This window comes from Clytia hemisphaerica, unplaced genomic scaffold, assembly GCF_902728285.1.
Source record: "Clytia hemisphaerica strain Z4C2 unplaced genomic scaffold, Clytia hemisphaerica genome assembly, whole genome shotgun sequence".
In the NCBI taxonomy this organism is placed as follows: domain Eukaryota; kingdom Metazoa; phylum Cnidaria; class Hydrozoa; order Leptothecata; family Clytiidae; genus Clytia; species Clytia hemisphaerica.
This window is the reverse complement of record NW_027103535.1, coordinates 4,565-21,183: the sequence shown is the minus strand read 5'-3', so window position 1 is coordinate 21,183 and position 16,619 is coordinate 4,565. Positions and strand designations below refer to the sequence as shown.

Here is a 16,619-nt window from a genome sequence, read left to right as displayed (position 1 = left end):
TATTTTTTGCGCAACTCGTAATGATATTCGCGCACCCTTTAATTCAATTTTCGCACATCTTGCATTTTCTGGGATATTTTCTGGTGTTTTTATGATGATTATAAGGGGGCAAAAACACCTGTGAAATCAGGAGTTTCACTCACTTTAAGTTTGTATTTAAGCTGGATTTTGCATCCCAGAGGCATATTTAACATGCATCGAGGTCTCAATTTTTTTTAAAGAGCCTTAAGACGAGATTTCTACACGTTCAGAACGATTACTAATTTGCGCGCCTTTTATTTTCGCACACGTATTCTGCCAGATTAAATAAAAAGAGCGCGAAAATTAATGGAATTAAGGTACATAACTTTTAAAACAGAGGATCGGGCATATCTATTGGTTACATCGGGGATTCTTCTAGGGTTCCCTCTCAAGTTTGACTTGGATTACATTGACTTTTAATACGATTTCGTGGTCATAGTGTCCTCCCCCCCCCCCCTTTATAAAGGGGGGGGGATTCTGATTTTGGCCATTTTTTTAAAGTATGGGGGAAAATGAAAAATTTGAAATTTGCTGGGGGAAAATAAAGAGGGGGGAAAACCATAAATTTAGGAGATTTTGACTGGGGGAACTTCACTGATCTCAAGGTGATCTTGTTGCAAAACCTGTTTAAGCAATAAAATCAGCAAATCTTTTGGGATAAACCAACTTTTCAATACAATTTCATTTTTCCAGCACTTTCAAGGCTATTTTTTCAAGCTTTCCAAAATTTCAAACTTGATTTAAGGCATTTTTATGTTAACCATATGGGGAACCGCAAAATCTTCAAATAGCTGGGGGAATTCAAAAAAGAGGGGGGAACCGAAAAATTTTGAAATATGGTGGGGGAAATAAAAGAGGGGGGAATGGAGAAAAATTTTGATTTTTAGTGGGGGGAACCAACCCAGGAGGACACTATGCACCGTGGTACATGACTTTTAAAACAGAGGATCGCGCATATCTATTGGTTACATCGGGGATTCTTCTAGGGTTCCCTCTCAAGTTTGATTTGGATTACATTGACCTTTAATACGATTTTGTGGTACATAACTTTTAAAACAGAGGATCGCGTGCATATCTATTGGTTACATCGGGGATTCTTCTAGGGCGTCTCAAGTTTGGATTTCAACATGATTGGTTACATCTGACCTTTAATACGATTTCGTGGTACATAACTTTTAAAACAGAGGATCGTGCATATCTATTGGTTACATCGGGGATTCTTCTAGGGTTCCCTCTCAAGTTTGATTTGGATTACATTGACTTTTAATACGATTTTGTTGCTGCAGACTGTGTATTACCATATGTTTGTAGTCTGATGATAAAAGTTTCCTGTTCTGGTTTTTGTCCGTCATCCTTTTCTTTTGACCCATGAATTATAATTTGCGGAATATCCTTTTATCAATCACCCTCCTTCGTTTTCTTTCCTCTCCCTCGCTTTTTTCTTGGTTATTTTCTCTGACTGCTCGTCCATAGTGTCCTCCCCCCTGGATTCAGGGGGGGGATGGGTTTTGAGGTCAAAAGGACGTATAGGGGGGAAAGAATTTTTTTTGAAGCCAGGGTGGGGGAAAACGAGGGGGGGATGGAAAATTTTCATTCTAGGCATGGGGGGAACTCACCAAAATCAATTCAAAATTGAAAAACATCTGGTTTTACAATCGCTCAATTGGGTGTATAGCAAATGCTTAGTTTTTCTTTCATTTATTTCAACCAGCAATATTACGGTTTGAAAACAACCATCCTTTCCATTTATTCTTGAATTAGAACTACCTTAGGGAAAACAATAAGCGTTAAATTCATCAAATTACAGCTTTTTATGCTTGAGGGGGGGGACAGAGAAATTTTTGGAGGCAGGGTGGGGAAAAATGAGGGGGGGGGGATGGAAAATTTTCATTCTAGGTATGGGGGGGGGAAGAGACCCTGAAGGACACTATGTCGTCAGCGAGATCTATATCATCGTTATCTAGATTTTCATTTTCAATCTCAAAATCACTCTCATTGTCAGAGGCTTGTTCGAAGATTATGCCGGTAATTTTGTAAGTGTAAAAGTCCTCTATAAATCTATTCAGTTTATTCCTTGTTTCTCTAAGTGGGAAAGAAAAATGCAAAAGAAGAGGCACTTCAACACCTTCGACTGTTCCTTCTTCCTCTTAACAATTAAGTTCTGAAATTGACATGTTTTATTTATAATTTAAGAAAAGTGAAAATTACGAAGTTCTAAGTGTAAATAATTTTTAATAGAAATATTCGCCGGTCAAACAATAATACAAGGACAAATTCAATTTATTTCTTAATCTTACAAAGACACGAATTGGAAAGAAAAACAGGATTTTATCTCTTAAAGCAAGCAGAACAACAGCAAAGAACAAACTAAAGATATAAAATTAAAATCTGTAAAGTGGATAAAAAGGTAAAGTTACAGGTGAAAAAAATGGGACAGGAACAGGAACATGATACAAATGTGGTTCAGGGTAAAAAAGTGTTTGTGGTTGTGGTTGCAATGGAAGGTTGGGTGGTTGCAATTGAAGGTTGGGTGGTTGAATAGGAATAAATTTGCTTTGCTACTTTGCTGTTGTTTTACTTTTATGTCTATACTTGCGGTATTTTCGGTATTTTTTCTTTGAGTTCTTTGTTTTTTTGTCCTTTTCGTCATTGCCCTTCATTGTAATGTCATTTTTCTCGTTGTCCTTTGGTGTTTGGTTTTCAGTGTTTATTGTCGTTTTCAGAGCGTCGATTTGCTCTTTTAATTCACTATTTTCTTTCTCCATTTTTTCCATTAAAATCTTATTTTGTCTTTTACGATTGTTTTGTCTTTGCCTCCGCTCTCTGTTTCTTTTAGTGTTTGCCTCGTGTTTTTCATCTAAAACGTGCCTTGCATCGTTTTCCGCCAATTCAACTTCAAAGGCATCATCTTTGTAAAATATTTCGATAATTTTAACTTTTCTTAAAAAAAGAAAGAAATAACAGTTATACACATCAAAGATAAATTTCATAAATTTATGAGTGGAAGATATCACTTGAGGGAGTCCATCCTACTTTGTCAGCACCTAACCCCTCTCCCAATTTTTAGTACTAAAATGAATAACTTTAAATTAAAAGTTAATTTTGACTATCACTGAATCTTTGACTAGATTTTTACAAATGAATGACACTCCTAGACTTTGGACTAGGCAATGGTGAGTTACCTCCCTCAAGTGAAACCAGGAGGTACACAAATAGTACTTCTAGGGATGACTCCCACCGAACTACACATTGTGATTTTCAAACTGAAAACATGTTCAAAACAAAATGTAAAAACGTATAACCAATTATAAAAACTCATTTCCAACTATCATCAGTTGGACAGCAAAAATACAAAAACAGCACAAAATAGTAATTTTAGGGATGACTCCCACCGAACTACACATTGTGATCTTCAAACTGAAAACATGTTGAAAACAAAATGTAAAAAACGTATAACCAATTATAAAAACTCATTTCCAACTATCATCAAATAAACAGCAAAAATACAAAAACAGCACAAAATAGTAATTTTAGGGATGGCTCCCACTAAACTACACTTTTGGTGCATCTGAGTGTAACACAAAGACCCAAACCCTGTTCTAAAATAGTAACATACAAAATAAACAAATAATTTCAAACACAAGCATTAACATCTTCATCTTCTATTCCTCATTCAATTTTTTTGACAAGCGTCTTTTCTTGATTGAGGAATTGTCAACCTTAGTCTATGAAGGCATTCTTTTTGTTTTCTTGTACACTTTATGGACCCCTCTGGTGTTTCCTGTCCTGGTGGGTACAATGTGTCGTTGCACACGAAGCGCATTGGCATTGTATCTAAACTGATAAAGGTTTGGTGTGGTGTTAAACCCTCCAATGCTTCTCTGTCTGCCGAAATACTCCTCTGAAACATCTTGACAAAACCTTTCAGTCAGAACAAATTCTGCACCACTTTTCAAAAGATATTTCACTGATTCTACGAGGGATTTCACATTTATACACAAACCTTCAAAGGTCTGATATGGTATGAACATCCTCTCCTTTTCTTTGTCGGTTTTATCAGTTCTGGCCTCAACTTTGGCTTTCCAGTTATTAAAATAGACAAGAAAAACATTTTGCAGCCAATCAAACCTCCAATCATTTTCATCACGGAATGGCTCCAAAAATATTTTCCTTTTCAATTTTCCCTCTTCTTGACACCTAATATTGAAACAGTCAAAAAAGCAATCCATATATTGACACAAGTCCCCTGTGGTCTTATACTCAGGGTAATAGTGATAGATAACATTTGCCTTTTTTGAGCTTAGAACTTGAGTTGCCAGACTAACAGTCATTGCAGAATAGGATGTCAAACTGATGTGAGCCAGAGTAAGCTTGGGAAGCAGCTTCAGATTGCGGTTTATGTCATCTTGAACAATGTGAACAATCTGATTCCACAATATGGGATTGCAATTCCACAAATCTCTAGTTCTTACCCCACCCCTCTGAGAATGGTACATCGCATTGCGCATGGTCTTCATAAGATGAGGGGAATCAGATATGAAATAAATAAACCTGCGTTCAGGAGAAAAAATATTAATCGTCCTGAAGATAACACTTGAATTGGATTGAGACAATTCTTTGTGACATTTAAAGAAAGCTCTATTGAAGGAAGCTCCATCAGATACGGTTACAACAACTTTTAGTTTACAAGTCAGCTCTAATATGGAGACAGCTTTCCAAAAAAGTAGCATCAACTGGGCTCCTGTTGCACCTACTGTGGCAAAATATGCAAAGCTGAATTTAAGATCAGTGGAAATGCCACGCACATAAAACACAAGACAATGTGTTGCTATGGTATCTACTTCCTTGAATGTAGAAGAGTATAGGTCAGAATCTCCAAGGTCAACAAAACCAATTAATTCACCTGTATGTTTATCAAATACAAGGTCTTCCTGAATTTTAACTTCATCAAAAGACAAGGTTATATTTCTTTGATGACCTTTGAGATTCTTAGTCAACTCAGCTAAATCTTCAACAACCCCGTGATCAAAACCTACTTCAGGCCGAATAGCATTTTTGTAGTCCCGAAGTGTTCTTCTGCTTGGTAAAATTAACACTTTGGAATTCCGTACCTCATCGTATGCCTTGGCTGATTTTGAGGCTAAAGACAAACAAAAACGAATTAACATGGGATGGTGAACAAAGTTTCCTCGGGCTGACATTTACTTCTGTTCTTTTCAAAATAGCTTCATGAAGGGTGATGAATTTTCTTCATTATTTTTCATGATTCTATTGATGTCCTTTGCCATCCCTGATGATACAGAAATCCCTTTCGTTTCCATTTCGTTTTGTAATTTTTCAACCTTCCCTGATAGTTCTTTGACTCTGGCTCTTTCCTTTACTAGGGTTAAGATCACTTTGGCACGGTTAGTTCTTGATAGCGGTGCAAATTTAGACGCAGGAGTGATTTCTTTTTTAGGTTTCAAAACATTTTTTTTGACACAACACTTAACCCTAACCCTAACCTTAACACCCTAACCCTAACCCTAACCCTAACCCTAACCCTAACCTTAACACCCTAACCCTAACCCTAACCCTAGCACAAGCTGAGCAAATCTCTTCACTTTCAATCAAAGCCCCGCATGCCAAAGATCTGTAAAGGATTTTAGTAGGAGCCTGATTTTCTTCGTCATATTTTAGAGGAATGGCATGAATAAAAGATTTTGGTGCAATAAAAGAGGAAGAAATTCCATTACAAACACTGAATTTTAAGATACTTGTACAAAAATCATACAAACTGACTTTTCTGAGAGATCTCTTATGTCTTTTGTATAAATTGTGATCATCAGGCAAATACGATCCATAAAGTCGAACCGTAATGTGGAAGCCCGAAACAGTGTGGTGTGTTACAACGCTCTTTATTGATTCAGAGGCTAGAAAAATACAAAGAAAGCCTAATTAGAATTTAAAATAAAATAAAAATAGCTAAGTTCCGAATTCCGGAATCAGTCAGTTCCGGATGGAAAGGGCCAATACCGGAATACGGAAAACTATACGGAACTCCAAAAGTAAAATGGTCCTAGAGCAAACAGAGGGCAAATGGAGGCCAGAAATAGAGCATGAAGCCAATACGACCAAAGGACGAAATGTAATGCCCAAAAGACTAACGGTCTGTGACCAGAAAAATAGCTAGGAAAATGACTCCAAAATCGACTAAACGAAAGTCACAGACCAGGTCAAAAGGTGACCAAAATGCAAGGAAAAATCTAAAGAATCATAGAGAATCTAGTACCAAAAAAATGTACAAAATAGGAAAAATTACAAGTCAAAAATATAGGAAAAACTTACTGAAACATAAGCTCCAAAGCACTGTGTATGGATGGCTCCACAGGAAATACCAAAATAAATTCTCAAGTAAATCCAAATGAAAATCAATTCAATAACTCTAAATGTTAACTGTGTGAATTTTCTCCAACGAGAAGTGAAAATGGAGTTTCTACAAACTCCTCAAAACGTCTACACGCTCTCATAACAATTTCTAGATGGAATTCAAAAGCAAAAAAGGGCGATAAAAATAGAGAAAATTGTGCATTGGAGCATTAAAAACTAATTAAATTAAACATTAAAACGCGATATCATACGCTAATTCCCAAATGGGAATATAGCTACCAAAACAACATACGTCATAATATCACAAGTCTCTTGAGGCCAATGTTATCATGGCCGCAACACATGGCTCCTCTCATATGATTCGCGATCATATGATTACTCCAAATCTGATGGCTCCTCGTCGGGGGTCGAACACTCAATCAGTAACACTAATTTTGTTATTGGTCGTCTGTAAACATTTTTTCCAATTCGACAGTCTACCGAACGTACTGTGCCAGTGTCGTCTGGATACACCTTTTCAATCGTTCCCATCGGCCAATCGTTTCGTGTGTTTGTTAGTGTGTTGTCCTTTAGTAGGACTATGTCTCCAGATCGAAAATTCCTTTCTTTGGTTCTCCATTTGGTGCGGTGCTGCAATTGAAAAAGATACTCTTTCCTCCACCGCTCCCAAAACTCGTTTGCTAAGAATTGAATTCTTCTCCATCGTTTGCGAGAATATAAATCGGATTCGTCGAACTCTCCTGGTGGTGGTAAGACGACTTTGCTTTTCATGGTCAGCAAATTCATAGGTGATAGTGCCATTGGTTCTGTTGGGTCGCTTACGGTGTCGACAGTTAATGGTCTTGAGTTGATAATTGATTCTACTTCGACAAGCAGTGTTGTGAGGGTTTCAGTGTTGAGACTTGGTCCTTGAGATTTCAAGAGTGCAGCAAGGATCCTTCTGATACTTCTGATGTGACGCTCCCACACACCACCCATATGACTTGAGGCTGGGGGATTGAATTTCCAAATCCAATCACCGTCTTGCTCGTTCATGTATTTTGCAATTCTTTCGTGGTCCATTTTCTGAGATAGCCTTCTTCAACTCTCTTTCGGTGCCAACGAAGTTAGTTCCATTGTCTGAGTGCATTGAACGAACTTTTCCTCGTCTTGAGATGAATCTTCTTAGAGTCATGATGAATGTGTCGGTTTCTAAGCTGGATGAAACTTCAAGATGAACAGCTCGTGTTGAAAAGCACGTGAAGATAACTCCATAGCGTTTTAATTCCCTCCTCAGCTCTTTGACGATGAATGGTCCGAAAAAATCCACCCCAACGTAAGTGAATGGTGGAGATTCGACAACTCTTGCTTTTGGTAGATCAGCCATGATCTGATTGGATGTTGATCCTCTGAGGTAACGACAAATGACACAATGGTAGATAATTTTTCGAACAAAGGTGTTTCCATTGACAACCCAGAAACCATGATTTCTCAATTCGTGAAGTGTGTGTAGACGACCTCTGTGAGCACACTTCTCGTGACACCATCGAACGATTGACTCAGATAACTCATGATTCTTCGGTAATAGAATAGGGTGTCTCAGTTGGAAGACTAGGTTGGATCTCCGCAATCTTCCACCAACACGAAGTACTCCTGACTCATCAATGAAGGGATTGAGACTGGAAATTGAGCTGTGTTCTGAGACATGGTTTTGCTTCTGCAAGGCTGCAATTTCGTCTGCAAATTTTACTTGCTGGGTGGTGGTGATGACGAGCCTTTCTGCTCCATTTACTTCTTCAATGGTGGGATGAAGCGATCTTTCGATGTTTGGAGCTTTACAAATGATGCGTACGAAACGTAAAATTAATGCTACGATACGACATAGCCTTTTCCAATTTGAGATCTGCTTGATTAACCTCAAGAACACATTATTTGTTGCATCTTTGATTATGATAACGTTCACTTTCTTTAGTTCTGTATCGTTTGCGTCAAGCTTGGTCGAGGGCTTTGATTTCTTCCACATACTTTCGTCTTGCCAGAGGAATTTTGGCCCATGTATCCACATTTCGATCTTGTTTGCATCTTTGGTAGAAATTCCTCTTGAGGAGATGTCAGCTGGATTGTCAGTCGTTTTGATGTACCTCCAGGCTTCAAGGTCAGTAGATGAATGAATAGTTTGGACACGATTTGCCACAAAAGTTTTGAATCTCTTGGTAGTGTTGTGGAGATAGCTCAAAACCACCTCACTGTCGGTCCAGAATACATGTTTGGCATCTTTGATTTGTACTTCTTTCTCGACAAGATTGCAGATCTTTGTGGACAATACTCCTGCTGTCAGCTCAAGCCTTGGTATTGATACAAATTTAATTGGTGCAACACGTGATTTGCCAATTACCAAGGAACAATGGATTTCTCCTTCTTGGTTGATTTGTCTCAAGTATGTCACTTGTCCATATCCTCTCTCAGAAGCATCTGAGAAGTGGTGGAATGATTTCTCAACTGGTGTACCGAAGTCATCTGGCTGATAACATCGTGGTATGCTGATCAATTTGATATCTTGAAGGTCGGAATACCATTTTGTCCAATCGGTTGCAATATCCTCTGGAATTTGATCATCCCAGCCATGTTGCATCTTGCACAAAGTTTGGAGAATAAGTCTTCCTTTCAGGATGAATGGTGATATCAATCCAAGAGGGTCATAGATGCTGCTTATCATAGACAACATTCCTCGTCTTGTCAAAGGTTTCTGCTTCAATTCTGTCAGATCGAATTTGAAAACGTCATCAGTGAGATTCCAGGACACACCGAGTGCTTTGTCAGTGAGTCCACCCAGTAGGGATGCATCCTTGAGTGACGATCCAAGATCCTCTTTTGGTAGAGAATTGAGCACGGTTTGACTGTTGGTTACGAACTTTACGAGGTTGAATCCTCCTCGTTTACATAGCGATTTGACACCCTGTATCATTTCAATGGTTGCTTGTTCGTCATCTTCTGATTTCAACATATCATCGACGTAGAAATTGTTGAAAAGGATGTTTCGTATCTTGTCGGGGAAATCTTCTTGATTGTCGATGGCTGTTCTTCTGAGTGCATAACTTGAACAGCTTGGTGATGATCCTGCACCAAAGACGTGGACGTTCATTTCGTAGTCGATAGGTGTTGTAGTTAGATCGTTGTCTTTCCACCAAAGGAAGCGAAGAAGGATCGTTGGTGTTCAGGAACAAAGACTTGGTAAAACATAGCTTGGATGTCTGCCATTACTCCAATCCGACCTTGACGAAAACGTGACAGAACTCCAACAATTTGATTGGTCAAGTCTGGTCCGGTTAACAATTGTTTATTCAGTGATTGATTCTGGAACTCAGCTCCACAATCCAGGACGACTCGGACCTTCTCTGGTTTTCGTGGATGATACACTCCATGGTGAGGAAGATACCAAACTTGCTTGTCATCTGGTAATGGTTTGGCGATTCTTGCATGACCATTCTTCAATATGGTATCCATAAACGTCATGTAGTGGTCGAAAAAGGTAGGGTTGCGTTCAAGTTTGCGTTTGAGACTTGCTAATCGTCTTTCTGCAACGCGTCTGTTGTTTGGTAAGTTGCTTTCTCCATCTCTGAGTGGTAATGGAAGTACATAGTGACCATCCTCCATCTTTGTCTTTTCTTCCATGATAGACATAAACCTTTTGTCTTCGACTGACATGTGTGAATCTTCAAAGTCGATACGTTCGTTAGACTGGTTTTCGACAAAATCAGTGTTGTACAACGACTCGTACATTTCTCCAATGTCCATTTCTTTCACATTGGTCTTGAAAACGAAGTGATTACTCTTTGATTTTTCTGATATGTCAGTGACGATGGTTCTGTGACATCCAATTGATTGGCTCTTTTTGGAGGATTCTAATGGTCCAACGATGCACCATCCAAGAACGGTGCGATAAGCAAATGGACCTCCATCTTGACTTGGGATGACTTCGATTGGTTCGATAGCTTTGAGGCAGTCTGCACCGATAAGAAGCTCGACAGGTTGATGGTCATTGTCAGGTAAGCTATCTTTGATTTTGCTCAGGTAATCCCATGCTTTGATCTTGGATTTGGTGGCGATCTCATTTTGGTCGACTGTAGATCTTCTCTTGAGAATGCTTTCTTGACAGTGATCGTTTGGTTGCTGTTTAACGCTCTGACACTCAGCTCCTTGACGACGGTAGAATTGACTTCACCAGTTCCATTCACTGTGGTGATTGATAAGGAGGTGGTACGTCCTTTGATGTTCATCCGGTCAACCAAGGTATCAGCAATAAATGATGCTTGGCTGCAGGGGTCGAGCATCGCAAGGGTGTGTCTTTCTGATAAGGGATCGTCTGCATGTTTGATGCAGATTGGAACTACACACATTGATATAACTTCATGACAATTGGTTGCACGACAAGTTGTTGTTTTGGTTTGAGGTTGATCTGTGTCTTCCTTCACATCTTTGGTATCTTTGTTCATCTGATGATCTGATCTCCCTTGGTCTTTGGTATCAGTTCTATGGTCTGAATTGTCTCCATCAGCATGTGATGATGGTCGATCGTCTCTCTTGGTCTCTCTTGGTCGAAATTTGAAGCCGTGGAGGATAGTTGCATGCTTGGATCGACATACTTTACAGGTTCGTCGCCTTGTGCACGTTCGGGCGTTGTGATCATGAGTCATCTTTTGGAGACATCCAAAACAAAGTTTCTTTGATCTTATCATGATGCTACGTTGGTTGATATCCTTTGCTAAGATGACTGGGCAATCTTCTGCGTCATGTTGTTGCTCACAGAACGGACAGATTTTGATCCTTGGTGTTTGTTCGTTCTTGGTTGCAGCAGTCTTGAAGGAACGTCTTGAGTTTCTTGAATGACCTTTCTCCAATTGTTTGGGTGAAGAATCTTTACCGATAGCATGACGAGAGTACAATGGATCATTCACAAGGGTTGTTTCTTGCTCCATAAACGCGACAAAATGTTTCAAAGTTGGCTCCGTTGCATTTGATTGACGGAGTATCATAGCTTTTCGATTCCATCTGTCGATGAGAGGTGGTGGTAACTTCTCCAATAGCAGCCTGATGGTTTCTGGTGAATCCAGGACGTTAGAGTGATCACAGTAGAAGGTCTGCCATTTGGTCAGATGGTTCAGGAATTCGCGAAAACCTTTAGGGTTGCTGAATCGTAATGATTGCATATTTTTGATTTGGTTGCGATATGCCGATAAAATCAGATGTGGATTTCCAAATCTCTTCTTGAGTATATCCAATGCGGAGGAGTAGCCATATGCAGACGGTAGTTGGATGCAATGTTTGATTGCTTCATGAGCTTCAGCTGTGGTGTACTTCATCAGTCTTGTCAGCCTTCCTCTAGGATTTGGGATTTTCGATTCAACTGCTTCCTTGAAAACAGAGATGAAATGTGCATAGTTGAGTGGATCTCCATCGTACGATTCCACGTCCACACGTGGTGCCTCTTGTTGTTTCAACATGGCAAATAGTAGATCGTTCGTCGACAGCGGTTCAGGAGACGTCCTTTTCGGTGACGTAATTGGTGAATAAGTCTCCATAATATCATCCATCGATGCAGCCTGAACTGGTAAGCTTGAATGTTGAAATGGTTCTGTGTTAATTGATGTCATGGAATGGCGTGGATGTGATATCGCAGTCGGATTTTGCTTGGCTTGATGCATGTAAATCGATGGGTACATTTTGTCTGTTTGGAACATTGAGATGCCGCAGGTGGCTCCTGCATGGCTTGGGTATTGACGGGTGATTGGTACATCCTTGACTGATCAATGTTGAATGTCGCCTCAGGTGGCTCCGGCAAGGCTTGTTTGATTGACGATAGGTGTCTCCTTGATGGATCAAAATTGATTGATGCCGCAGGTGGCTTCTGCATGGCTTGTCTACTGGTTGAAGATTGATGCGTCTTTGGTTGATCAAAGCGTGACGCCGCAGGTGGCTCCTGCATGACTTGTCTGCCGATTGACGGTAGGTGTGTCGACGATTGATCAAGGTGTGTCGACGATTGATCAAGGTGTGACGCCGCAGGTGGCTCCTGCATGGCTTGTTTTCTGGTTGAAGATTGATGCGTCTTTGGTTGATCAAAGCGTGACGCCGCAGGTGGCTCCTGCATGACTTGTCTGCCGATTGACGGTAGGTGTGTCGACGATTGATCAAGGTGTGTCGACGATTGATCAAGGTGTGACGCCGCAGGTGGCTCCTGCATGGCTTGTTTTCTGGTTGAAGATTGATGCGTCTTTGGTTGATCAAAGCGTGACGCCGCAGGTGGCTCCTGCATGACTTGTCTGTAGATTGACGGTAGGTGTGTCGACGATTGATCAAGGTGTGACGCCGCAGGTGGCTCCTGCATGGCTTGTTTGCTGGTTGAAGATTGATGCGTCTTTGGTTGTTCAAAGCGTGACGCCGCAGGTGGCTCCTGCATGACTTGTCTGCCGATTGACGGTAGGTGTGTCGACGATTGATCAAGGTGTGTCGACGATTGATCAAGGTGTGACGCCGCAGGTGGCTCCTGCATGGCTTGTTTTCTGGTTGAAGATTGATGCTCTTTGGTTCAAAGCGTGACGCCGCAGGTGGCTCCTGCATGACTTGTCTGCCTTTGACGGTATGTGTCGACGATTGATCGTTCGACGATTGATCAAGGTGTGACGCCGCAGGTGGCTCCTGCATGGCTTGTTTGATCTCTTCTTCAAGCAGTTGATCAGAAAGTTGACTATGTCTCGATCTTGGTGAACTCCATGTTGGTGATGTGGATCCTGACTTCTTCGACGATTTGGAAGAGTGAGTGGATTTTGACAACTTGGAAACCATTGAAGAACTTGAAGAATGTGACGATCGTAAGGATTTAGGTGACCTTGATGATCGTGATGATTTAGAAGATTTTGATGATCGTGATGATTGCAAAGATTTACGTGATGGTGCAGTGCTTCTTTCTTCTTCTTGAAGATTTAATGTCTGTATTCTGTCGTAAACTGACTGTTTTACGACATTGATTTGATCATCAACTGTGGTAAACCAATACTGGTCTTCAGCCTTTTCGTGTGGGTCGAGTAACTCGTTCAGCTCATTGTGAGTGCCCTCGAAAGTTAATGCTGTCTCGTTGTACTGTTGAAGTCGACTCTTGATAAGACTTTGATCCAGCAGGGCTAATGTTTCCATCATAGACTTGCCTCGTTTCTCTAATCTGTTGAGAAGTCTTTTTCGTTCAGCAAATAAGTGTTGAATGCGTGATTTCTTACCCTTCTCGGTTAGTTGTCTTTCTCTTTTTGGGTAGCGACGTGTTGGGGATAGAGCTGTTGCACCAAGTAAAAGCGATCCTGTTTCATCATCTTGAGATGGTATGCTCTGTTTGTCATCAGGTTCCTCGACAACTTGGGTACCTGCACGACTAGCATCTCCCTCATCTCTGGGTTGATTGACTTCCATGGCGGTCTGGTCAACTTCTATGGTGGTCCGGTCAACATCTGTGACGGTACGGTCAACATCTGTGGCGGTACGGTCAACATCTGTGGCGGTACGGTCAACATCTGTGGCGGTACGGTCAACATCTGTGGCGGTACGGTAAACATCTCCATCTCCATTGTGAACTCCAACGAGTTCTAGGGGACGATCGACATCGTCTCCATTCATTCTTATGTTTCACTTTGTGGAAGCCCGAAACAGTGTGTGTGTGTTACAACGCTCTTTATTGATTCAGAGGCTAGAAAAATACAAAGAAAGCCTAATTAGAATTTAAAATAAAATAAAAATAGCTAAGTTCCGAATTCCGGAATCAGTCAGTTCCGGATGGAAAGGGCCAATACCGGAATACGGAAAACTATACGGAACTCCAAAAGTAAAATGGTCCTAGAGCAAACAGAGGGCAAATGGAGGCCAGAAATAGAGCATGAAGCCAATACGACCAAAGGACGAAATGTAATGCCCAAAAGACTAACGGTCTGTGACCAGAAAAATAGCTAGGAAAATGACTCCAAAATCGACTAAACGAAAGTCACAGACCAGGTCAAAAGGTGACCAAAATGCAAGGAAAAATCTAAAGAATCATAGAGAATCAAATAAAACGAAAGGTCAGGTTCACGGGACGCAAATCTTTCTTTTTAGGTGAGCTAAACCTAACAAACAACAGTCGCATAGTCATATTTGGGTGTTCACACTGAAATTCAAGCTAATCGGTGCTTGTGTGAGCAATATAATTGTACAGGGTGTCCGTAAAGTATCGAGTCAAAACACAACTATGTGTAAAAAGTTTTAATGTTTTGTATTCACAAAATTGTATTTTGAGTTCTCTCTCCTTTTACTTTGTCATTACGTAACAATTAATACATTAAAAATTAAAACTATCTTTTGTAATAAACCTGTACTAGCCGGTACCCGCCGTCGCACGCCGGTTTAGCTGTTTGCTGAACGCATTTAGAGTCCTTTGGGTGTCGGGAAGGTGGCTTAAACACGATGAAATCAAAAAAAAAATTAAAAAGTTAAGTACCTTTGGTGATGGAGGAATAACATCTTTGGTTGGAAGAACGTTCTCGTCCTTGGATTGTGCTTCGTTGGCATTGGTTTCATTATTCTAAAGTAAATCAAATAAACGAAAGGTCAGTTCACGGACGCAAATCTTTCTTTTTAGGTGAGCTAAACCTAACAAACAACAGTCGCATAGTCATATTTGGGTGTTCACACTGAAATTCAAGCTAATCGGTGCTTGTGTGAGCAATATAATTGTACAGGGTGTCCGTAAAGTATCGAGTCAAAACAAAACTATGTGTAAAAAGTTTTAATGTTTTGTATTCACAAAATTGTATTTGAGTTCTCTCTCCTTTTACTTTGTCATTACGTAACAATTAATACATTAAAAATTAAAACTATCTTTTGTAATAAACCTGTACTAGCCGGTACCCGCCGTCGCACGCCGGTTTAGCTGTTTGCTGAACGCATTTAGAGTCCTTTGGATGTTGGGAAGGTGGCTTAAACACGATGAAATCAAAAAAAAATTAAAAAGTTAAGTACCTTTGGTGATGGAGAAATAACATCTTTGTTGGAAGAACGTTCTCGTCCTGGATTGTGCTTCGTTGGCATTGGTTTTCATTATTCTAAAGTAAATCAAATAAAACGAAAGGTCAGGTTCACGGGACGCAAATCTTTCTTTTTAGGTGAGCTAAACCTAACAAACAACAGTCGCATAGTCATATTTGGGTGTTCACACTGAAATTCAAGCTAATCGGTGCTTGTGTGAGCAATATAATTGTACAGGGTGTCCGTAAAGTATCGAGTCAAAACACAACTATGTGTAAAAAAGTTTTAATGTTTTGTATTCACAAAATTGTATTTTGAGTTCTCTCTCCTTTTACTTTGTCATTACGTAACAATTAATACATTAAAAATTAAAACTATCTTTTGTAATAAACCTGTACTAGCCGGTACCCGCCGTCGCACGCCGGTTTAGCTGTTTGCTGAACGCATTTAGAGTCCTTTGGATGTTGGGAAGGTGGCTTAAACACGATGAAATCAAAAAAAAATTAAAAGTTAAGTACCTTTGGTGATGGAGGAATAACATCTTTGGTTGGAAGAACGTTCTCGTCCTTGGATTGTGCTTCGTTGGCATTGGTTTCATTATTCTAAAGTAAATCAAATAAAACGAAAGGTCAGGTTCACGGGACGCAAATCTTTCTTTTTAGGTGAGCTAAACCTAACAAACAACAGTCGCATAGTCATATTTGGGTGTTCACACTGAAATTCAAGCTAATCGGTGCTTGTGTGAGCAATATAATTGTACAGGGTGTCCGTAAAGTATCGAGTCAAAACACAACTATGTGTAAAAAGTTTTAATGTTTTGTATTCACAAAATTGTATTTTGAGTTCTCTCTCCTTTTACTTTGTCATTACGTAACAATTAATACATTAAAAATTAAAACTATCTTTTGTAATAAACCTGTACTAGCCGGTACCCGCCGTCGCACGCCGGTTTAGCTGTTTGCTGAACGCATTTAGAGTCCTTTGGATGTTGGGAAGGTGGCTTAAACACGATGAAATCAAAAAAAAAATTAAAAAGTTAAGTACCTTTGGTGATGGAGGAATAACATCTTTGGTTGGAAGAACGTTCTCGTCCTTGGATTGTGCTTCGTTGGCATTGGTTTCATTATTCTAAAGTAAATCAAATAAAACGAAAGGTCAGGTTCACGGGACGCAAATCTTTCTTTTTAGGTGAGCTAAACCTAACAAAC

The 16,619-nt window shown here is 40.0% G+C and overlaps 6 protein-coding genes and 1 long non-coding RNA gene across 7 annotated transcripts in view; all 7 read right to left on the bottom strand.

The window, feature by feature from the left end:
• Nucleotides 1-5,902: 5,902 nt before the first annotated feature.
• On the bottom strand, nt 5,903-6,428 carry LOC136799938 (uncharacterized). The gene is made up of 2 exons (XR_010845637.1): nt 6,349-6,428; nt 5,903-5,933 (listed from the first exon to the last, which is right to left on the bottom strand). It is a non-coding gene; the product is annotated as an uncharacterized lncRNA (long non-coding RNA).
• Nucleotides 6,429-6,765: 337 nt separating this feature from the next.
• Nucleotides 6,766-7,368, bottom strand: LOC136799935 (uncharacterized). Its single transcript, XM_067056565.1, has one exon. The coding sequence runs from the start codon at nt 7,366-7,368 to the stop codon at nt 6,766-6,768; it is 603 nt and encodes a 200-aa protein (XP_066912666.1).
• A 37-nt stretch (nt 7,369-7,405) lies between these two features.
• Nucleotides 7,406-9,511, bottom strand: LOC136799934 (uncharacterized). Its single transcript, XM_067056564.1, has one exon. It carries the CDS (start codon nt 9,509-9,511, stop codon nt 7,406-7,408), a length of 2,106 nt encoding a protein of 701 aa, XP_066912665.1.
• Nucleotides 9,512-9,534: 23 nt separating this feature from the next.
• On the bottom strand, nt 9,535-10,164 carry LOC136799933 (uncharacterized). The gene has a single exon (XM_067056560.1). The coding sequence runs from the start codon at nt 10,162-10,164 to the stop codon at nt 9,535-9,537; it is 630 nt and encodes a 209-aa protein (XP_066912661.1).
• A 272-nt stretch (nt 10,165-10,436) lies between these two features.
• On the bottom strand, nt 10,437-11,960 carry LOC136799932 (uncharacterized). Its single transcript, XM_067056559.1, has one exon. The coding sequence runs from the start codon at nt 11,958-11,960 to the stop codon at nt 10,437-10,439; it is 1,524 nt and encodes a 507-aa protein (XP_066912660.1).
• Nucleotides 11,961-12,006: 46 nt separating this feature from the next.
• LOC136799931 (uncharacterized) lies at nt 12,007-14,031 on the bottom strand. Its single transcript, XM_067056558.1, has one exon. The coding sequence runs from the start codon at nt 14,029-14,031 to the stop codon at nt 12,007-12,009; it is 2,025 nt and encodes a 674-aa protein (XP_066912659.1).
• A 663-nt stretch (nt 14,032-14,694) lies between these two features.
• LOC136799948 (iron-regulated surface determinant protein B-like) overlaps nt 14,695-16,619 on the bottom strand; it is a gene marked incomplete at its 5' end in the record, with an annotated part of 4,858 nt that continues 2,933 nt past the window's right edge. Inside the window, 3 exons of the mRNA XM_067056569.1 lie at nt 14,695-14,968; nt 15,930-16,013; nt 16,456-16,539. Of these exons, the coding sequence (XP_066912670.1) occupies nt 14,762-14,968; nt 15,930-16,013; nt 16,456-16,539 (375 nt within the window). The remainder of the gene's footprint in view (nt 14,969-15,929; nt 16,014-16,455; nt 16,540-16,619) is intronic.